This window comes from Balaenoptera physalus (assembly GCF_965194825.1).
Source record: "Balaenoptera physalus genome assembly, chromosome: 16".
NCBI classification, from domain to species: domain Eukaryota; kingdom Metazoa; phylum Chordata; class Mammalia; order Artiodactyla; family Balaenopteridae; genus Balaenoptera; species Balaenoptera physalus.
The window spans coordinates 54,259,135-54,282,054 of record NC_138898.1 but is presented as its reverse complement, the minus strand read 5'-3'; the positions used below and the strand labels follow the sequence as shown (position 1 = coordinate 54,282,054).

The 22,920-nt window shown below is 53.0% G+C and overlaps 1 protein-coding gene across 6 annotated transcripts; it reads left to right on the top strand.

The window, feature by feature from the left end:
• The first annotated feature begins 79 nt into the window (after positions 1-79).
• SLX4 (SLX4 structure-specific endonuclease subunit) lies at positions 80-22,330 on the top strand. Of its 6 annotated transcripts, none has more exons than XM_082428677.1 (16): positions 80-144; positions 2,101-2,254; positions 2,471-2,867; positions 4,333-4,554; positions 6,390-6,579; positions 8,351-8,563; positions 10,621-10,829; positions 10,937-11,259; positions 11,781-12,021; positions 12,427-12,515; positions 13,430-13,576; positions 14,266-14,435; positions 15,391-17,654; positions 19,667-19,766; positions 20,321-20,737; positions 21,196-22,330. In XM_082428677.1, the coding sequence occupies exons 3-16, from the start codon at positions 2,522-2,524 to the stop codon at positions 21,590-21,592; spliced, it is 5,328 nt and encodes a 1,775-aa protein (XP_082284803.1). In that variant the 5' UTR covers positions 80-144; positions 2,101-2,254; positions 2,471-2,521; the 3' UTR covers positions 21,593-22,330. The 6 variants fall into 6 exon arrangements, with proteins under 6 accessions (XP_082284803.1, XP_082284799.1, XP_082284802.1 ...); XM_082428673.1 differs by having other exon boundaries at positions 19,664-19,766; XM_082428676.1 differs by having other exon boundaries at positions 2,363-2,867; positions 19,664-19,766.
• The last annotated feature ends 590 nt before the right edge of the window (positions 22,331-22,920 follow it).

Here is a 22,920-nt window from a genome sequence, read left to right as displayed (position 1 = left end):
TCGCCCCGGCCGCGGAGGAGGATGGGAAGCGAGCCTTGTGGATCGCTCTGCGCCTGCGCAGACGCAATTCGCCGCCGGGGCGCCAAGCGGCGCATGCGCAGGCGCGTTGGTCTGCGTTGAGAAGGTGCTGCGGCGGTGCGGGAGGTAGGAGGAGCCGGGTTTTGGGGCCGGGAGTCTGCACCCGGGAGAGGAGGTCCAGCCACCTCGGGCCTTTCTCGCTCCTCTGAGGGCGAAGAGGCTTTCTCGCCCGCCGCCAGCCGCGGTTAGAGGCAGGACCCGGGCTTGGGTGGAGGAGTCCAGGGCTGTCTGAACGGAAGAGGGGTGGGGGGATCCGGATACCCACGGGGCACAGCCCGGGGGTCCGACTAGCGATCGGAATTCGCCGTCTATCTTTATAGCCGCCAGAGTCCTTGGCAGCCCTTCCCCAGGTGACAACCCGTGTGTCACCGGGTTGGGCGAGGCGGGGGGTCAGCCCCGCACCTGCCCATTCTTTCTTTCAGCGTCTGCGGTGAGCCCGGCCGCGGTAGGTACAAAGCTGAGTAGACACAGTCCCCAGCCCTCTGGAAACTTGCCGTCTCATAGGATCCATTACTTCCTTCAGCAGATACTGATTGAGCACGTATAGGAGATGCACCGTTTTAAACTAGTATCGGCAGAGATGTGGCGACTCCGGGCAGTGTGGAGGGTGGAGTTTGCTCTAGCGCCCACATCCAACAGTTTGCTTGGCCTAACGTCCCAGGCTCTCGGACACGGATTCTCCCTGCAGCCTTCTCTCCCACCACTTTCCTCTTCGCTCCCTATTGTACCAAACTCTTTGCAGTTAATTAATTCAACAGATAACTATCGAGCACTTGTTACAAGTCATGCACCTTGTCAGCCAAAGAGAATACAAAATAGAGATGAGTGTGTGCCAACCTGAAGTTTTGAGCTTAGTAGGGGACAGATAACAAGTAAATGAATAAAAATGTAAGAGCTGATGCCCTGGAACCACACTGCCTGGATTTGATCCCAGCCCTGCCACTTGAAAAGCTGTGTCAACTTGAGTCAGTTCCTCATTCTTGTGCCTGGTTCCTTGCTGTAAAGAAAGGGTGTCAATAGATTGTACCCAGTAGAGTTGTTGTAAGTATTAAACAAGTTTGACTTGTAAAGCACTTGGGACCACTGCCTGCATTCAGTAAGCATTCAATAAATCTGTTACATGTGATTATAACTTGTGATAAGTACCATTGTGAAAACAGCGTGTAATGATAGAAAATAATGGGAGTGGAGAGGGTTCGCTTAGATAAAGACGGAGAGCAAGCTTCTCTAAGGAGATGTAAGATGAGAATGAGCCAGCTATGCAAAGTAGATTTTAGGTATGTGTGTCTGCCCAGCTTTGGAAAACTAGGTGATTAATTGGATTACTTGGACAGTGGAGATTTCATTATGGTATTTGAAATGAACTTTCTACCACTGGGTTATTCAGTTTTGATTTCTGAACTCCACTAAACTGTGCCAATATAAGTAATCATGCCCGTAAGGCCCAACCTTTGCATATGAGCAGCATTCTAGTCACCTGAGTTAGGAGAGTTGCTGGGGTGAGAGAATGGAGAAAAGTGACCTATTTCTGATTTGGAAAAATTGGTTGTATCAGTGAAAGAGAGCCTGCTATGTTCCTATCTTTTGTTTCTTCGTGAGCGTTCAAGTGCATATTCTCTCTTTCTCTCTCTCATTACATTGCTTGCTGATAGAGCCTCTGAGAGCTGGAGGCCTTGGACCAGCACAGGCCTAAGAGATAGGTTTTCTGGATTCCGGGGCCATCTTGTTTCTGTGGTGACTGCTCTTCATGGGATTTATTCCCTAGGCTTCAATAAAACTCTACTCTTCCAAGATGCACACATTTTTCTGCCTGTGGAAGAACATGCTTTGACAGGTTTTTAGATCCCTCTCCCCTGTTGTGTTGTGGTAGCCTGTAGGACAGTTAGTTTGTGCTAACCAGGCTATAGCTGATTATTTGACAGGGGTATTGTTCCTCTGGAGACTTTTCTCATACCCCACATGCTCTTGTACCTTCCTGGAAGAAATGGCATAAAATGACAATATCTGTCTAATTACACTTAGATGCTTTTGGTTTTCCACGAGTGAAAAATTAAATGAATCAAATGTGCTTTATCACCGTGGAGATCTTGGAGAATCACCTGAGCACCAAGGTCACATGTACTCTCAGAGGCATCTACTGGACAACAGAAGCTCTCAGCTGTGAACTTTAATAAAGGTAAGCTTTAAACGTGCTGTTTAACACAGGTTCAATTTGAAGAAAGACATTTTAAATCATTATGGCAGGGGGAGCAGTACTTCCTGCTCAGTTGTGCAAACCCTCCAGGTACCTCAGTGAGAAGTAGAGAGGAACCATAATGAAGCTGCGAGTGCGAACGAGGCCTGGCTAGGCTCACACTCGGGTTCACTTTCTCATCTGTCCACATGCCCCCAGATTGACCCTCACTCCTCCGAAGACCAGCCTGAAAGCCTTCAAACCCGTCAGATGATGGATGAGTCAGACGATGACTTTAAGGAACTCTGTGCCAGCTTTTTCCAAAGGGTGAAAAAGAATGGCCCCAAGGAAGTGTTGGGGGAAAGGAAGACACAAAAGGCCTCAGACAGCACTCAGATAAGAAGCAAACTGAAAAGGACCAAACCAACTGCTTCCAAGAGCAAAACCCTTCAAGGCCCCACTGAGAGGAAAACTCGCTCTGGCAGCCAGGTCCTGCGGACTCAAAAGCAAGGGGCACCCAAGTGGCCAGAGAGTGAACCAGCTCCCCCTGAAAATGGGGAGGGAGGCGTGCATGCTTCTGCTATGCTCCAAGACAGTGCATGGAGCACCCAGACAGGTAACCAGCTGAAACAGCTGCCAAAGCTTTTCCAGAGAGGAAACCAGAGGTGATTTGTACTGTTTTAAACCAGGGGTCGGAAAACTTTCTGAAAAGGGCCAGCTAGTAAATTTTTTTGGCTTTGCAGGCTGTACAGTCTCTGTCGCAAACTACTCAACTCCCTATGACGGTATGTAATAGAGTGGGCTGTGTTCCAGCAAAACTTCACTTAACAAAAACAGGCAGCCAGCCCGAGGACCGTAGTTTGCCAACTCCTGTTTTAAACAATAGTGATAAAAAATATAACCCGTGTGAATTTTCTACATGATATATTTGGGACCCTCTTCTCTTTCAGTTTCCTATTAATGTTTACATCACACAGTTGACATGAGTTACATGAACATGAAAATAATGCTGCTTCTCTCACTTTCTTGAGTTCATTCCAAAGTGGTTAAGTTGCAGTGGGCCAGCCAATTTGGTTAGGCTGCTGAAAGGTAGAACAGCCGTGTGGGTGCTACCCACAGCCAAAAGGGTGCCGTGTGGGTTTGAGTCCCAGGAGAATATTCTGGTCCTTCCTTTCTCCTCCAAACACCTTTTATTGTTTTCTTTTTCTTCTTCTTTTTTTTTTTTGGTTTGTTCGTTTAAAGCAGCTTTCTTATCCTGCTGCCCTTGGTGTACTAAACCATATGCTTAGCATACATTCTTCATGCAGAACTGAAAACCAGCCTTGCATATATAATACAGCACAAGATCTTTGGGCTCCTGAGTTCTGTTTCTAAATTTTTCTCACCTTCACTTCCTGATCTTAAATAATATGTGGTCAGCATGACCTCCCAGTGCAGTGCTGGTAAAGAGACTGTTGTAAGGCTTCGTTAATGTTGCTGAAATGTTACTGGTCCTTCATGCACCCTTTGAGAGTCTAGTGAAAGCTATGCTTGATTTCCCCCAGAACACTGCACCCCCGAACACACCTGCAAAATTGACATATAACTTCAGGGGCTTCATGGGTCCCCCGCCCGGAGGTCATCTACAGACACCAAGTTAAAGGAGAACTTCTGACCTAGAAAGATATAAGTGTTTGTCATTAATATTTCTTTAATAACAGCTTTATAGGGATACAATTCACATTCTATAAAATTTACCCTTTTAAAGTGTATGGCTCAGTGATTTTAGTATATTCACAGAGTTGTGCAACCGTCCCCCCTACTTAATTTTAGAACATGTTCACCACCTCAGAAATAAACCCCATGTTCAATAGCAGTCACTCCCCATGCCCCCTCCTGTCATAGATATTTATGACAGGGGTATTTATATTACCACAAACAGTGAGGTTACCAAAAAACAATCAGTACTATTCACACTTAAGAGTTAAACCTAAACTAGTCAGTAAAGGACCCCTTTGAAACTTGAGGTGTTTGAAACTTTGGAAGAGTGTTTGGTTCCTCCGGCTAGAACTGATGCATGTGAATGTTTTCCTCCTTGCCAGAGGCTGCTCCTGACAGCTGCTCCCAGCCCCCTCCTTCCTGTCTGACTGCAATGGTGCCCAGTCCCTCCAAACCCCGGGCGGCAGAGCTGGTGCTACAGCGAATGCAGCAGTTCAAGAGAGCAGACCCCGAGCGTTTGAAACACGGTTCAGAAGGGTGCTCCCTAGAGGCTGCACTTGAAGAAAACGTCCCAAAGGGCCCTCAAGAGATGATGGCGGGGAACGGTATGATGGGAGTCCTCTGTCTTCCCAACAGGGATGACTTTCGGGGAAGGGAGTCAGGAAGGAGCCCGTGTTCATTGCATCTCTGCTGGGGGTGGCGCTCTACCTTTGCCACTCTGTCTGGCCAGAGAACAGAGGGTCCCTTGGGTCATTTCTCACTTAGCTTCTTTGACAAGGTACCGCTTCCTCTTTTTTTTATTTTGACCTTTTATTACAAAAATTTTCCCATTCATAAAAGTCAGAAAAATATATTACAATGAAGTCCCTATGCCCTCAACCTATATTTAACAATTGTCAACATTTTGCCATACATTTTCTTATGTCTCTATAAATATACGTTTCTTCTGTACCATATGAAAGCAAGTTATATACATCATGACGCTTCACTCCTAGATTCTCCTATATAATCACAATACCATAAACACAAGTGATTCCGTAACACTGCCTGGTATCAGTTCACATTCAGATTTCCCTGGTTGTCCCAAGGATAGCCTCTGTAGCTGGACTCCTTCTCTTTCTGAATGAGGATTTGTCACACACATGTGGCTGTGGCTCAGCAGTCTCTCTGGTCTAGACCCGAGACCAGTCCCCTTGTCTTGTTTTTTCACGATACTAACTTCTTGAAAAGTCCAGGACAATTGTCTTTTAAAATTCCCCCCTTTCTGGATTTGCTTGTTTCCTCCTGCTGTCATTTAACCTTTTCCTGCAGGGAAGTGCCGTGCACTGCATGTTACACCACCTCTTGAGGCTTGTAATGTCAGGTGGTACTACACTTTATCCCCTAAACAATAGGAATTTTCATCCCTGGTGAAAATATACAAAAGGAAAAGAAATAGGAAGAAACTGTATTGACAGACTTACGGCTAGTAAATACATAGTCTCCTGGTACTGTACCTGCAGATTTCACCTCAGGATTACTGAGGATTCTCAGGCTACCCCAAAGGTCCATGCAGGTGACATAGCGATGTGACATCTGCTGTGGCGTCAGTCCTTGGTCCACGTGGCACCAAGGGGTGCAGAGGAGTCACTCAGCCAGTGCGTAAGCCCAGCACCTGCCCTACATGCGACTCAGTTGTTTCCATAAATCGTCACATTATACCCAGTAATACTCAGGAGAGATAAACCATTTCTTTGTTTAAAAAAAACATTGGACCAAAATGAAGTATGATGCTTTTCTGGCTTTGTTCTCAGGGCATATCCCTCATGAGTGCCGAGGGTTTGCTCCAGCAACGTCAGATGTGACAGAGGGCCGCAGCAGTGGGCATGACCACCTTGAGAGCCATCTCAAGATTAGAGTCACTCCATCCTCTGGTCTGATGCTGAGAAAAACCGAGAATGGCATTTCACTCTGACCTGGTTCTTCTAGGATGGGCAAGAAAAAGTCAGAGTAGTAGGAAAGGTTGAGCTTTGAAGAGAAAACTTAGATTTTTTTGGAATAGAAGCCTTATAAACCTGGAATGCCCAGGGTTGCCGACTTTAGCAGAGATGGGAAATGAAAGGCAAGTTCTTTAGTACCTTGATGCTCAAGAGAATGGTCCTGGACCAGCAGCATCAGCCTCGCCTTGGAGTTGTCAGAAATGCAGAATCTCAGGCTCCACCTGGGCCCCCAGAGTGCCAGCCTCTGGACCTGCATTTCAACCAGCTTTCTGGGGGTCCCTGTACCTGTTAAAGTTTAAGGAGTACCCTTCTCAGGGCCCCACTCGGGGTCCAGTCTCCCTGGATGGGGCCACACATGAGCCAAGTGGTGCCAGGTCTGGATTCCTCACGATACACCCAGTGTCCGTGCTCCTCGACATCTGAGGATAAGCTGGTCCTCATGGGTGCTTGTGCCTCCACAGGGTCTGGGCCCAGGCTCCCTGCCACAGAGAGCGACACTGCAGTGGCCTTGGCCCTCCAGCACGAGTTTGGGCCAGAACGGGCATCCACACACAACGACAGCCTGGAGGAGAAGGGGTTGTTCTTTTGCCAGATCTGTCAAAAGAACCTCTCAGCTATGACCGTGACACGGAGGGAGCAGCACGTGAACCGGTAGGAGCAGCTCGGCCGTCACCTGTCTGCGGTCACCTCTCCCGTGGGTGTGACCAGCTCCGGGGCTCCTGTGGCCGTGGTGGGAATCTTGAGATAGTACCTCAGTATCGGTGTCAATCTATCCTTGCTTTTCTTTTTAAACAGCTTTATTGAGATATAATTCGTATACCATACAATTCACCCATTTAAAGTGAACAATACAATCGTGTTAACTTAATATATTGACAGAGTTGTGCAGCCATTACCACAATTTTTTTTCCCTATGAATTTATTTATTTATTTATTTATTGTTGGCTGCGTTGGGTCGTCGTTGCTGTGCACGGGCTTTCTCCAGCTGCAGTGAGCAGAGGCAACTCTTAGTTGTGGTGCGCGGGCTTCTCATTGCGGTGGCTTCTCTTGTTGCAGAGCACGACCTCTGGGCACGCAGGCTTCAGTAGTTGTGGCACATGGGCTCAGTAGTTGTGGCTCACGGGCTGTAGCACGCAGGCTCAGTAGTTGCGGCACACGGGCTTAGTTGCTCCGCGGCATGTGGGATCTTCCCAGACCAGGGCTCGAACCCGTGTCCCCTGCATTGGCAGGCGGATTCTTTTTTTTTTAATAGTAATCTTTTTATTTATTTATTTTTATATTTATTTTTGGCTGTGTTGGGTCTTCGTTTCTGTGCGAGGGCTTCCTCTAGTTGTGGCAAGCGGGGGCCACTCTTCATCGCGGTGCACGGGCCTCTTCACTATCGCGGCCTCTCTTGTTGCGGAGCACAGGCTCCAGACGCACAGGCTCAGTAGTTGTGGCTCACGGGCCTAGTTGCTCCGCGGCATGTGGGATCTTCCCAGACCAGGGCTCGAACCCGTGTCCCCTGCATTAGCAGGCAGATTCTCAACCACTGAGCCACCGGGGAAGCCCCGGCAGGCGAATTCTTAACCACTGCGCCACCAGGGAAGTCCCCACAGTCAATTTGATAACATCTTGTCACCCCTAAAATAAACCCCAGACCCATTAAGCAGGCACCCCCATTTCCCTCTTTTCTTCAGCCCCTGGCAACCATTGATCTGCCTTATGTCTGTGGATTTGCCCGTTCAGGACATAAGTGGACTCACACAATATATGGCCTTTTGTGTCTGGCTTTCCTTCACTCAGCAGTGTTGGCAAGGGTCTTCCATGCTGTAGCTGTGTCAGTGCTTTTCTCCTTTTTAAGGTTAGATAATGTTCCACTGTATGGATGGACCACATCACATCTCGTTTATCCATTCATCCATTGGTGGACATTTGTCTCCACCTTTTGGGTTTTATGAATAGAGCTGCTGTGAACATGCTTTCCATGTATTTGCTTAAGTATCTGGTTTTTTCATTTTTTTTAATGTATTTATTTATTTTGGCTGTGTGGGCTCTTCGTTGTGGCACGCGGGCTTAGTTGTGGCATGTGGGATCTTAGTTCCCCAGCCAGGGATGGAACCCAGGCCCCTTGCATTGGGACCACCAGGGAAGTCCCTTGAGTATCTGCTTTCAGCTCTTTGGGGCATATACTTAGGAGTAGAATCACTGTGCCATATGGTTACTCCCATGACTCTGTGTTTAGTGTATCCTTGCTTTCTTCAGACACCTTTGCTAACAGAAACCTGAATTCAATGTCTGGAGGCTGACTGTAGGCTGTGTGGAGGGATCAGCTCAGGGGGAACAGGCTTTGTCCCACAGCATGTCCACGCTGACATGAATCCCTATCTACGATCATATTACCAGGGAGGGTGGTTCTTCTACCTTTGCTGTCTTCCTCCAGGTGCTTGGATGAGGCTGAAAAGGCACTGAGACCTTCCGTGCCTCAGATCCCTGAATGCCCAATTTGCGGCAAGCCATTTCTCACCCCAAAGAGCAGAATCAGTCACTTGAAACAGTGTGCGGTGAAGATGGAGATTGGCCCGCAGCTCCTGCTCCAGGCTGTGCGGCTGCAGACAGCTCAGCCCGAGGGGGCCTCTGGCACACTGGCATCGAGGTGAGTCAGATGAAAAGGAAGAAAAATCAAAGTAGTCTGATTTGCTTAAAAAAAGAAAAAGAAAAAAGGCCTTTTGTAGTGTTGGAGGACAACAGAGCCCTCTCTGATTCTGGAGATGAAATATTTCGGGAGGAAATTGGGCATAGTCTCCACAGGGACTGAGGAGGGGACAGATCTCTATCGTCAGAGGCTTTGAAATGGACCAGATGGATTGGACTGGTTTCCACGAGGGCCTTCCTGAGATTTACCCATCCCCACCATCCTGAGCAGCTAAGAATTCAATAATTCTCTTCACCTCATCCATTTCGTGTGGGGTACAGCATGGCTTCCAGCTCAGTGTAGTCTGATTTTCATACTATTAATGTAAGATTACTCAGCATAGCTCAACAAGTTGATGAGACAGAACCATAGGCCTATTTTTTTGCATGAATTAAATGCTTAAGTGTTTGGATGGGAGGCCTTGCTGATACCCAGAAACAAGTGCTTGGCATGCAAACCACAAACAAGTGGCAGAGGGTTGCTTCCCTCCACATCGTCTCTGCCGCTGTGGTTGCCTGGGTAGGTCCCAGTGTTACAGGGAACAGAGTAGCGCGGGCCCTGGATTTCTGTAGGTTCGGGACTTCTTTCCCTCGGCAGCTCTTGAGGGCAAAGGGAAGGCCGAGGGCAGTGGCTCTGTTTGTTCCAGCCATTGCCTTGCACGCAGGTGATGGGCCTCTGAAGGGGGCCAGTGCTGAGACTGGGTGGTCGATTCTTAGCTGCAAGCCTGTCCGTATTTTAGCACATCAACACTAGCATCACAGATTCAGAAGCCTTAAGTCCTTAGAATAGATGTCATCTAAGCCATTGCTTGCCTTTTGGCAGGACTAGACTGAAGCTACCTACTCAGATAAAATATATCTGCTTTTTAAATACCTCCAAGAAGTGAGACAAGATGTGTGTGGGTCCTTCTGGAAGGTTGTTAGAGTAGAAAACCACGGCAAACGAAGAGCCTTGCCTGCCATACGGCCAAACCCAGGGCGTTTTGACTCCGGGGTAGTCAGAGCTCCCCAGCCAGGGCACACATGCTGGTGAGAGCACCCCACTTGCTCCTGCACCCCTCGCGTGCTTTCACCTCAGCCCAGGCCCTGCCCGCTGGGCTGAGGTACAGTCTGCAGCAGCTGCCAGCAGGGCCTGGAGGTTAGGGTGGCTCCTTCCCCTCTTGGAGGCTGTGGTTATCGTGCAGGGTTCCCAGGAGGTTGGAACTGAATTAGGGCTCGCTGAGATCTCTGAGATGATACCTGAGATTCTGGAGCCATCCCTGGCCCGGTGGAGAGCACGAGCTTTTACCCAAACCAGAGGTGCTTCCCGCACACTGCCCTGAGGTGCAGGGAAGGTGGTCCTGGGTCTGCACTCTCCATCTGTCTCACCTTTACCTCCCACCTCTCGCCCAGACCATTGGAATTCACCAGGCAGTGTAGGTTCCCTCCAGTCAGAAAATCCTTTAAATAAATATCCTCCAACCCAAATGACATGCTGCACGTTGACCTCTGAGTCAGCTGACCACATTGGTGGCCTAACCTGGGAGGCCTTTCAGGCCTTGGGCAGAGGTGCCGCCCTAAGGCCCCCGCAGGAGGGAAGGGATCTTTTCACGGCCAGTGTGGCCGGGTCCGCCTCAGGGCATCTGAGGTATGGATGGGCAGAAGTGGGTGGAATCCGGGGAGCTGACTCCACCGGAAGGGTCTGGCCACGTCTGGGGTATGCGGGTGCTGCTGTCGGCTTTGTGTGTCTGCCAAGAACCCTGCTGGGCAGCATCACCCGGAAGGACCCAGACCCTCCCGTGTCTGGACTGTGCTGCACTCATGGCCCAGGATCAGGCGAGCTCACGTGAGGCACAGAGTGAGCGCAGTGACTGAGTACAGAAGCCGTTGATGCTTCTGTCCGCACATTTATCCCTTTTCTCTCGCCCCCCCTACCGAGGAGAAAGGGTGAGCCCTCTCAGGTCCAGTAGGGACCACCTCATAACAGGAAGCGCTCGCACCTCTAGCCTCACTAACCTTTCGGTGTGGCTGCCTTTTAAGCCTCAGGGATCACGCTGGAGGTCTGAAGCGGAAGGGAGCCACTGCCAAGAAGGAGCCGCAGAAGAGGCGGAAGGTCGCCAAGCCCGAGGCGCCGTCCGAGGACCTGCTGGTGGCCATGGCTCTGTCCCGGTCCGAGATGGAGCAGGAGGCTGTGCCGGCGGCACTCAGGCTGGGAAACGCTTTTTCTGGGAGGACGAGACCGGGAGCAGGTATGTGTGGTCAAGGGTGGTGCCGGGGGAGCCTCGCCGCACGGCAGCCGCTAAAGGAGCAGCTGGGGGCCTCGGGGGGAGGATGACTCCGTGTTGCTTCTGTTTAGTTCTAGAGAAGAAAAGCCGCAAGAAGAAAGCCCCTGTTACGCCCCCGCAGTTGTTAGTCCAGGACGCGGAGACCACAGGGAGACAGATGGAGGATCGCGTGGCCCAGCTCTTGGCAGAGGAGCTGGAGCTGTCTGGCACGCCACCGCTTCCTGCGAGCAGAATTTTTAAGGAAGAGCTGGAAAAGGGCAGGCGGGGTCTTCGACCACCTGGAGGAAAGCAGAACTTTCTGTGGGAGGGCAGCGCCCTGACCGGGGCCTGGGCTCTGGAATCCTTCTACACGGCCAGCCTGGTCCCTCCCCTGGTGCCCCAGCGGCCCGCCGAGGTGCGCTCCCTTCTGAGCTGGCACGGGTGGGCTCAGGAGAGAGGGCGGCGGCAGAAAGTTGGAGGAAGGTGGGAGGGGGGAGAAGCCAAGGAGCATCGTGTGTGGTCTAGTGTGTTTTCTTTGCAGCAACCAGATGGTTCCCCTGGTAGGAACAGGGAGACCACTGGTTCCCAAGTGTGTTATGTTCCTGGAGAGTTTAAAATGCAGAGTCCCAGGGCCTTCTCCCGGACCGGGTATGACCTGCTTGTGATGGAGGGCAGGAACCAGACTGGCCTATGCAGGTGTCTGGAATTGGTACTCACCCGCTTGAAGCAATTCAGACGATACTAGGAGGGCGGAGGCCCTGGAAACCCTTCTGCAGATGTGGAGGCCACAGGCATGGCCTCTGCTGTGACAGATGAGCTTGCTGACAGGTGGCAATGGTGACAAGCTTCCCAGGGTCGCGCTGGGCTGGGGCTCACACCCTTGGGGAGCCTGCTGCGGCAGCCACACGCTCACTCTGGCTCTCCCACTTCTTTCAGGGCCTCACACAGGAGCCCACGCTGCCACTGGAGCTGCCTGAGAAGCCAGAGCCTGGTGTGCAAACACCCCTTGCCGTCCATGGCACCCGCCCTGTGGGCCACAGCCCCCTGAGCCCAGCGCCCTCCGCCAGCCAGAGGGAGCATCAGGCCCTGCAGGACCTCCTGGACCTGGCAGGAGAGGGGCTGAGCGCCAGCCCGTGGCCCTGCAGCGGGGGCCCGGCCGGCTCAGGAGGGGCCACAGGTGAGACACTGGCCGTCGGGGCCTCTCCTCCCTGGGACCAGGGCCGTGACAGCTGCTCAGATCCGATGTTGCCAGGCTTATCCCCATGTGACAGGGAGAATGTAGTCTCACTAGGTGCTTTCATTTTTCCTCAAAGGTGAATGGGATTTAGGTGAGTCTGTCACAGTCTTCCTTCAACTTTGACCAAGGACAGAGCCTTTTGCCAGAACGAGTGGTCATGAGGGCTGATTTCGGCTCTTTCTCTCCCGAGTCCCTCTCTGTTGGGAGGGGGTGGTGGTGAAGGTGGTCTGTGGGCAGTTCGCTTTCCATGAAGACGTCCTCGGGTCAGCCCAGGTGATGCTCTTTCCCTGGTGGTTGATGTTGCCAGGAGGTGCTGTTCTTTTAACCTGCAAATCCTCCTCTCAGGAATGGACTTGTTGCCCAGCAGCCTTCCACTGACTGGGTTTGTCCTGCCAGCCAAGGAGAAGTGCCTGGAGAGGAGCGGCCAGGCTTCGGTAAGAATGTCTGGCCCTGTCCCGGCTCCATCCATGGTCTTGGCCGAAGGGCTTGTTGTGTGTTCAGTGCTGCCAGCTCACTGCCAGCCTCCAGGCCCCTGCTCGAGTCCACTGATCCCCTTGACGGCCTTTGAACTGAGCGGGGCTTTGCCATGAGGCTGTTGTCCCTTTTGTCGCTGAACCCTGGGGCACCTCAGTAGCCCGGCCCTGGGAGCCTGCTCTGTCCTGGGGCCTGGGGAGCACCCCTGCTCGGTGAGGGTGCCTCACTTCAGCCGACGGCTCTGAGCATCCATCTCTCAAAGTTCCATTCACTCGTTCAGGACTTGCTGTGCCCTCATGTGTGAGTCCTGGAGGCCTCCAGCTAATAGTTCGTGTTCTGTGTTGGTGACAAATTGGGTTAGAAGCTGGGTTTTCCTTAGAGTGGGTGTCATCCCGTGAGTGCACTGGTATCAGCCAAGCACTTCTCACCAAGGTCTCCCTGGAGATGTGGCACATGTCAGAGAGGGACACGCAGCTCCTCAGCCGGCCCCGTACCTGCTTGGGCTCAGGTGCCATCTGTCACGGCAGGCTGGGCTGGTAGCTTCCTGTGGGGCCGCACACCTCCTGGCCCACGGAGCCCTCAGCAGGTGCTGATGCTGCCGCCACATCCCGGTGAGGCTATCAAGCACACCTCTCCATGGGCTGGGGCTCCCATTTAGGCCAGGGAATTGGGTGTGATGGAGATTTTTAGAAAGGACTGGGTTTTGCTGTTCCGTGTCCCTGAGGGCCTAAAGGTAACTTAAAGGTGGAGCCCAACATTGGACCTTGTGGGGAGCAGCACGAGGCCCTGACTGGCCACCTGCACCCCGTCAGTTGGGCCTGCATGGTTAGGCGAGCGACAGGTGGCAGTGGCCGCTCTCCCCGTCTCATTTCAGCTCGCCCTCGGTTTGCTGGTGGCCGACTTCGGTGCCATGGTCAACAACCCACACCTCAGCGACATCCAGTTTCAGATGGACGGCGGGGAGGTGCTTTATGCCCACAAGTTTGTGCTCTATGCCCGATGCCCACTTCTCATGCAGCACGTAAGTGTGCGGCCAAGCTGCCTCCCCACCCCCTTCCCTCCCCCCTCCTCTCCCTCCTCCCCTCTTCTTCCCTCTGTGCCCTGCCTCTCCCTCTGTCTTCCTGCCCCCTTTCCTCTCCCAACCCCGGCTCTCCTCCCACTGCCCTGGATCGTTCTTCCTCTGTTGCCATCAAGGTTATGCTTCCATGGAGAAGACAGGTTTGAGGTCAGGAAGCTCTATGAGGAGATGAGCTTTGGGAAACATCAGACTTCTTGTTCTGTTGAATAAAAATCCTTTTTTCCCCAGAATTGTTTCCTTTTCCTCTATTTGCATAATTGTAAACTCTTATAAACAACCTTGTTAAGGTCGAGCTACTGCGACATTTCTGTGCCGTTGTGCATTTGACTTGAACATCGCATTGCAGGAATCCCAGAAACTGCTGTCAGTCTCGTCAGAAAGTTCTAGTGCCTTTGATATGCCTGTCAAGAGGGGACTGACTGGGTTCTTGAGCATCTATCACTGACTTGATTTTGGAAACAGACAAGTTTTGTGGCCTAACCTGCAGAATTCCTGGCCAACTAAATGGAGTGACACTGGCTAATACCTGTCCTAGGACAAGCTCAGAGGCTCCCAGAACCTCCCTGAGGTCTGTTTTGCCCCAAGTCACAACTGTCCGATCGGTAACTCTCCTGCACGTGTTTCTCCCTCAGGTAAACAGTGAAGGCTTCTTTGCAATAGAAGATGGTGACATGAGGACCCAGCGCGTTCTGCTGAGTGACGTCAGCGCTGAGGCCGCCCGGATGTTCCTGCGTTATCTCTATGCTGCGGACACTGCCCTTACTCCCCAGCTGGCCCCTGACCTGAGCTCTCTGGCCCACAGGTCCGGATTGTTCTTCCCATTTACTTAACAGCTTTTGACATTAACTGACAAGGATTATCTGGTTGATGGCCCGTGGGAAGGTCAGGGCTGAGTCCTTCCTGTACCTTTTAATCCCAAGTTTATACCTGGTGGTGACCTTGAACAGGGTGTATTGACTGGAAGTCTGGCCAGAATGAACACTTGCAGGAGAGCCAAGTGCTGGCTGAGGAGGGCCCCCCGTGGCTTTCGATCCCTGGGCGTGATGAGAGGGTGGTCCCAACCTCAGCCCCCAAACACTGCCGCTCCTTGGTGGTTCTGCCACCAAAGCTGAACAACAGCCGTCCTTTCCCAAGTTCCAGAAAATGGAAGTGAGTAGGATGCTTGATCTAACTCCCATGAATTTGCACCTACCTGGTTTGTCCACACCAGTATCTCAGGAGAGGTGGCAGGTAGCTCAACAAAAAATAGGTGTTTTACTTCCTGATAAGGCTCGAGGGCCTGTGGGATGAAACCTTGCTCATCTCTCAGGTGCATTCTTGGGAAGGATGGGCTCAGCCTCTGGGGTTTCAAAGGTACCGATTAGACCACAGAGCCGTCAAGCAGGTGGCAGGCTTGTGTGGCCCTAGGCCTGGCTGACCTGTGACAGGTTTGGGTGTCCCGGTTTGCATCAGTCACAGCGCTTTGGGTGCTCTCCCGGTCACAGCACCACCCATCCCTGCCATCTCCCCTCAGCCTGCACTCGGGCCTGCGCAGCAGGGTTAGTGGCCCTCTTTGAAGGCTCTGTTTCCAGAACTGAGCAGCCTGGGGCATAGCTGGGCATGAGCACGGGAACCGTCTCCGTAGAGGAGCAGGGGAAAGGCCAGGGTGAGTCACGGCCATCCTCCCCGTGAGGGCTTCTGCCCCGAGCCTTCTGCACCTGGACACCCAGCTGCCGCCTCTGCGCAGGGTGGGGTAACGCATGGCTTTCCCATTGCAGGTTTGGCGTGACTGAGCTTGTTCACCTGTGCGAACAGGTGCCCGTCCTGATGGATGCCGAGGGTGGACAGCAGAAGGAGCAGGAAGACGAGGATTGTGAAAGCAGAGTGGAGACTTTCCAAGAACTCCTGCGGTCAGTGTGGCGGGGGGAGGAGGAGGAAGCAGAGGCTCTGCCGAAATCCGAGGGCCGAGAAGAAGACAGAGAAAAGGTGAATGAGGCAGAGATGGAAGAAATTTATGAATTTGCAGCTACTCAGCGAAAGCTGCTCCAGGGGGAGAAAGCTCCAGCGATGGAGGAAGAAACTGACCAGCTCAGGGAGGACGGTCCAGTTTCTGGGGGAATCCTCACAAGCGTTCGCAATAAAGAACAGTCAGAAAATGCAGAGCAGATGGAATCATCTGGGCAAGGAAGAGAAGAGGCCCCAGACAAATGGAAAAACATGAGACAGTCCACGCTCCTGCCCCCCGGGGACCAGGGTTTGGACAGGGAGGAGAAAGCAGAGTCCCCAAAGGAAGCACTGGCTCTTCCCTACTCTTCCAGCCCTGCCCGGGGTCGGGCAGAGAAGCAGGAAAACACCTTTTTGTGCTCAGTTGATGTTGATGATGATGAACAGTCCTTTTCATCGCCTCAAGCCGGATACCCTGAACCCTCCCAGATGACAAGTGATCGCAAGGAAGGAAACTGCACCGTATGGGAAAGGGAGATAGAGAGTTCCCATCCCCCTGCTCACCAGCAGGCACCTCCCTCACACTCACCCTTCTTCCCATCACATCCCCATCAAGGCAGGAGTCCCTGCCGGCCACATCTTCGTTCTCGTCACACCAGTGACCTATCCCTGCCAACACCCCAGTTGCAGGGCACGGCTTCCAGGGTGGCCTCCCAGAACTCATCACCAAAGCCAAAGAGGGCCAGAAGCCTTCCCATGTCACGTAAGGATCCAGGCCAGAAAGACAAGGAATGTAGTTCCGTGTTGGAACACAGAGGTAAAGGGGTCCTGATCTCCCCCAAAAAGTCTCCTCCCATGGATCTAACCCAGTCAGAACCTGGCTGCTTGAGTGCCAGGTCTCAGAACTCTCCATCCAGCGTGAACAGAGAAGATGAGGTGATCCTTTTATTGGATTCAGATGAAGAGCTGGAGCTGGAACAAATCAAAATAAAGTCAGTTTTGAATGGTCCCTCGGAAGAAAGGAAAGTTCTTGAAGTTAGCACCAAGTCCTCTGAGCTGTTTTCCATCATTGACCTCGATGCGGAGCAGGAACATTCCCAAAGCCCACCAGGAAGAGAGCCCACGCTACAGCAGGAGGTGGAGGGACCGCTGGGGAACCGGGGCTCTGTCGGGGGCACAGGGACCCCCCAGCTGTTCTGCGACCCCAAGATCAGTGGCGACGAGGACAGCACGACAGATACCTCGTGGCTGGTGCCCGCCACCCCACTGGCTAGCAGAAGCCGTGACTGTTCATCGCAGACCCAAATCACAGGCCTCAGGTCCAGGCCTTCAGCAGACCCACTGGCTCAGCCCAAGCCCAGGGCCCTGTTACAGAACAGGGACGAACCGGAAGCCATGAGTAAGTTTTCGGTCATCGTGCCTCAGACATCCTCACTCCTGGGCCACGTCGCTCCCGGAAGCCCTGACAGCAGAAGGCAGGTCTGCAGAAGCCCGTCCAGTCCCCACCCCAGATGCCACCAGTACTTTTCTCCTCTGGCTCCCCGTCCCAGCTCAGGAGGCCTCGCTGATCTCACTGGGCAGTTCCAGAGGCACCCGCCGCCTGCGCCGAGCCCAGGGGTTCAGGCCACTGCGAGTGAAGTGGTGGAGGTTGAGGACAGTGAGGAGGAGCAGGAGGTGGCCTCCCGGAAGGCGAGCAACATCCTCCTGCCGGGTAGTGACCCCCCGATGCCAGCCGACGATTGGTGTTGGCATGTGGAGCCCCTCTCACCAATTCCGATCGACCACCTGAACCTCGAGTGGACCGGCCCCCTGAGCACCAGTAGCCCTGGCAGTAGGGTGGAGGGGGCCCCGGACAGCGGTGACTGCCGCTCCCCAGCACTGCTGGGCACCACCCCCATCCGAGGAAGCTGCACTGGCCAGAGGAAGGCTCAAGAGAAATCCCCTGGGGCCAGCTCCCCTGGGAGCAGCAGGCTGAGCTTTCTGAACTCAGCTCTGTGGGACGATTGGGATGGAGAACAGAAGTCCCCAGAGGCTCTTCCTCTGCCCCAGACACCGAGCGCGGATGGAGCCCAGAAATTGCAAGAGTTACAGACGCCAAGTGAGTAGTGGGAGGGTGTTGTCTTTTACACTGTTTTACACTAAGGGGCGTGGAAGGTCGTAACGACAGTGCGGGGCAGTGATGCTAAAGGGCCTGCTGACCCGCGGCCAGCCCTCCCCTTGCCTGCCTGACCCCACTCCCCGGTTGGGGAGGATCGGCCTGCTGTCAAACATACACTCCTTAGCCAGTAAGTCAGGGCTTCCCAAACCTGCCTGGATCCTGTGGCTCGCCTGGGTACTTGTTCAAGATCCCTGTCTGTGGCTCCACTCCAGAATAGTGGACCAGCACCTCCGAGAGGCTGTGACAGGCACCTCACGTGCACCTTAAGAGCAGACATGTGTGGTTCCTCAAGTAGTCAAACACAGAATTGCCATTACCACCAGGCAATTCCACTCCTACATATACATTCAAAGGATTTGAGATCAGGACTCCTGTACACAAATGTTCACAGCAGCAATATTCACAACAGCCAAAAGGTGGAAACAACCCAAATGTCCATCAGCTGATAAGTGGATAAATAAATGTGGTCCATCCATCCAGTGGAATATTATTCAGCCATATGAAGGAATAAAGCACTGACACAGATACAGCAGAATGAACCTTGAAAACATGCTGCTCAGTGAAAGAAGCCAGACACAAAAGGCCACCATGTATTATATGATTCCTTTTATATGAAACGTTCAGATGGACAAAGCCATAGAGACAGAAAGTAGATGAGTGATCGCCAGGGGCTGTGGGGGAGGAGAACAGGGAGTGACGGGCATGGAACTTTCTTTGGGGGATGAAATGTTTTAGAACTAGAAAGATGTGGTGGTTGCACAACACTGAATGTGCCAAGTGCTACTGTTCACTTTAAAATTTTGTTATGTGAATTTCATCTCAATTAAAAGACCAGATGGGGTGAGTGTGGGAGGTCTGCTGTGAGCCTTATCGGCCCCACTGGTGGAGGGACCCCACTTCCCAGCTTATTTCAGTCACAGGGGAAAATCAAGGCCCCCGGTGTTGGTGTTGGCCCCTTGAGGTGCTGCTGCCCCACCGCTACCCCCTCCAGCTGGACTGATCCAGGGAGAGTCTGGGAAGGGACCAGGCGACACTGAGCCGTGACTGGTGACAGGGAAGCAGAGCCTATGGGCAGAGCATCTGCCTGTGTCCTGCCATTTCATGTCCCCCTAAAGTCTTAGACCAGCTGGGCATCACTAACCAGTGCTTTCAGCCTTGAGTGGGCGTCAGAATTGCCTGCAGAGCTTCTTAAAACACACGTGGCCGAGCTCTACCCCAGAGCTGCTGCTTCAGGAGGTCTGGTGTGTGACCAAGAATTTGCATTTCTAACAGGTTCCCAGGTGGTGTGTGAGAACCGCTGCAGGAGACCTGAGAACAGGGGACCTTAGTCAGAATCTGAGGGGAGATTCATGAGGGTGACAAACTCTCTGAAATGATATAAAGAATTTTGTGCATTTTTCACAAGACAGATCCTGTTGTTTTCATTGGCATCTCAAAGGACTCCATGTTCATAAAAAGGATAAGAACCAAAGTCCAGATGTACTTAAGTTGTCCCTAAGTTGTCTTTAAAATACTGATTTTTTTTTAAATAACAGCATTATTGAGATGTTATTCACATATCATAAAATTCACCCTTTCAAATGTACTATTCAATGGCTTTTTAGTACAGTATTCTACAACTGTCTAATTCCAGGATGTTTTCATCACCCCAAAATAAATCCCACACCCATTAGCAGTCGCCCCACTGCCCCTTCACCCCAGCCCCTGGCAACCGCCTACCTGCTTTCGAGCCCTTCACAGCATCAGCACCGCGTAAGCCCGTGGCCCTCACCGTGTGCTGTGTGATGCTTTCCAATGGGAAGACAGGACTCCAGAGTCAAACAGTGAAGGGTGGACATCACTGCTGTCCTGGAGCGAGGGCAGCATTTCTCTAAGTGACACTATCAGGGTCAGAAGAGGCAAATCCAGGGCCCTCGTGCTGAAACGTGTGTTTCTTTTGTTCTACCCAGAAGGTGCTAATCGGAAGAAGAACTTGCCCCCCGAAGTGCCCATAACCCCAATGCCAAGGTATTCCATCATGGAGACCCCGGTGCTGAAGAAAGAACTGGACAGGTTGGTGTTGTTCTGGAAAGCTTGCTCTGAGCAGACCCTCCCTCCTGTGCCTGTGTCCAGGCTTAGTGAAGCAGGGAGCAGAACGGCACCCTGGGCTCTGGTGGCAGGAGCCTCTGGTTGGTGGGGGGGCGTGCGTGACTCCCAGCTCTCCACATACTGTTCCCCAAGTGACTTAGGGCCAAGAAATGACACTCCTCCAGGTCACCCATCAGGTGACAGGTCTCCATGTGCTGTGTGGATGGGAATGGGACCCTTGCCTTAACAGTCTGAGGAGGGACACCTGATTTTTTAAAAGAACATCAAAACTCACATTCCAATGAATTCTGCTGTTCACCTTGGACACTGGGGAGGTCACTGCTACCACCACCACTCAGAACTCAGGGGGAATAGCCCTTCTGGAATATTCCTGAGTCAGCTCAGTGGGTATGCAGGATAGATATTGACCTCTGAATGCTCACAAGTCAGGCATTTAAGATTCAGTTACATAAAGCCACTAGTTTAATTAGTTGATAACTGTTTGCTCTTTGCTGACGTTCACCTGTTTTCCCATTCAGGTTTGGGGTCCGCCCTCTGCCCAAACGCCAAATGGTCCTGAAACTGAAGGAGATATTCCAGTACACTCACCAGACACTGGAGTCAGACTCCGAGGAAGAGAGCCAGTCCTCACAGATGCCCTTGGAGGCTCCTTGCAGCCAGACTTACACCACCAAGACCTCTAAGGCTTCAAGGGCAGCTGGCCGCACCCAGCTGGAGGCCACTTCTGGTCCCGTTCCCCAAAGGTCCAAGGGACCTGCTAAGAACAAGGGCCCCCAACATCAAAAGATGCAGCCTGGTGGAAGCATCCCTGCCCTGAGCATGTCACCAGCCAAGGAGGGGCCTCCAGGCCCTGATGGTGACACCCAGCTACCGGCCTCCCAGGAATCCATGGCCACCTCTGTAGACAGCAGTGACAGCTCCTGCAGCTCACAAAGGTAACCAGATGGAAGGACAGGGCCAGTGGCTTTATAGGTCCTCTGACAAGTGAGTTTTGAGAATTGGCATAAGCGAGGCCTGATGGCCAACATTCAGAAATCCCAGCTGCCTTCTGGGTTTGAACGACCGGAGACCCAGGTGGGGTTAAAGGTCAGCCCCCTGGGGGCCTCCTGGGCAGACCTCTGGGGCTTCCACATCCTCGCTCACAAGCAGGGCCAGCCTAGCACGGCTGCCCTCGGCATTAGATTCTGGCTGAGGGTGCGATCCTGCTCAGGCCGGCGGCTAGAGTGCCAGGGACACAGCAGCCTGGGGCTTCCTACTGCCCTGGGGGTCGTCCACGTGCCAGGCTCCGCAGGGGACACAGAAACACACTCCTTCCCTCAAAGAAGCTCCTGGTCTCGGGGTAGAGGCTGGAAAGAAAGGGTGTTGCTAGATGTTACTGTCTGGTTCTTTTCAGTTCTTCCTGTGAGTTTGGAGCAGCCTTGGAGTCTGCAGGAGAAGATGAGGAGGATGAGGAGAGTGTCAGTGCTTCACAGGCGGCCATCCAGGGAGCGGCCACAGAGGAGGCCGTGAGGCATTACATCTGCTCCAAGCCAGCCCTCTACCGCAAGGTCCTGCTGTACCAGCCCTTGGAGCTGGCAGAGCTACAGGCCGAGCTGAAGCAGCAAGGCATCCACATGGCCACGGGGAAGCTGCTGGACTTCCTGGACACCCAGTGCATCACCTTCACCACAGCTGCCGCCCGCAAGGAGAAGCTTGAGAGGAAGAGACGGCAGCCCGTGGGCAAGAAGACGGGGGTCAGAACCCGCAGGCCTGTCCCCCGCCCCCAACCCCTGGCCATCAGCAGCCTGTGAGGGTCTGCGGCCCCCGTCAGCCAGCCAGGCCCCCACTGTGTTTCTGAGCTTTCTGACCACACCGCTCCCCCTGTGAATAACGGCAGCACCAACCCAGATCGGCTTCCTCTTGACCTCGTATCCTAGAGTGGCCTTCGGAGTGTGTCGTCCGCTGGATGTAGGGGCCCTGGCCCCTCCCTCCATCGGTGCCCACAGTTTGTCTCCCTTTAACCCCCTTGGGCCCTATGTGTTTCAGGAGGGGGTGGGCCACTGCCAGCTAGCCAGGGCAAGGCCTGATTCAGCCGCGTCTTCCACTCTCTTTGCCCACCAGTCACAGGTGTCCGTGTCCTGAGGTGGATGTCTGGGTCCAGGCTGCCCCTGCCCATGTCTTCCTTCTCAGCACTTGGGCTGTAATCCCAGCCTCCACCAGCAGACCAGCTGTCCACAGGTCCTGCACTGCCAGGCCCCAGGTGCTCTGCTGGCCCAGCTGTCCTGCCCAGACACTTGTCATTGTCACCAGCAGTCTCTGAATTGGACAGTACAGAAGGCCCAGTACAGCTCTGAAGCCCCCAAAATAAGCACGTTCTTTGTTAACTGGTTCCACTAGTATGTGTTGCAGCCGCCTGTGGAGTGCAGGTGAGGGCTGGAAGAGAAGAAAAGTTTGGGTCTCTGCGTCCTTGTGAACGTCTTGTCTGTTTTAAATACAGTGCAGTTCGTTTTATATGATGTGCAATAAAAACAAAAAGGCTTTATAGAAACCTTCTGGATGCTGTACTCTAGAAAATAACGAGGGAAACGGGCCGTGGGGAGGGGACCCACCATGCCCCTGCTGCCCCCACACCCGTGTCTGCCGAAGGCCTGTGCCTGTTCTTCATCTCAAGGGGGAGCCCAGGCCTGCTGCTGCTCATTCCTCTGGTTCGTAGGTACTCATTCATCCACACATTTGCGCCCCTCCCCCAAACCCCGCACGCCTACAGTTAAGAGCCCTCAGCAGGCGCTGAGCTCCCACCCTCGATGATCCAGGAGAGGCCGAGGCCCAGCAGCGTTGCCCGGGGTTTGTTACATGCAGGCTTGGGCCGCCCATACCCACTGGGTCAGAATCTGCGTTTTAACAGGATGAGTTTATGAAGCCTGCTCTGGCCTGTGTGCTGGGCCCTGTGGAGAAAGGGGAACAGGCCGGCACTTCCGGTCATCTAATGGAGGAGACAGACTGGCCTGTTCTCTGTGCCAGCTGCGAGGGTCAGTGCTCAGATGGCCCAAAGGGACAGCTTCCTGGAAAAGGGGGTTTGTGAACTGGGCCTCAGCAGCGTGCAGCATTCAGGGAGGCGAAATGGGGCTTCTTGAACACA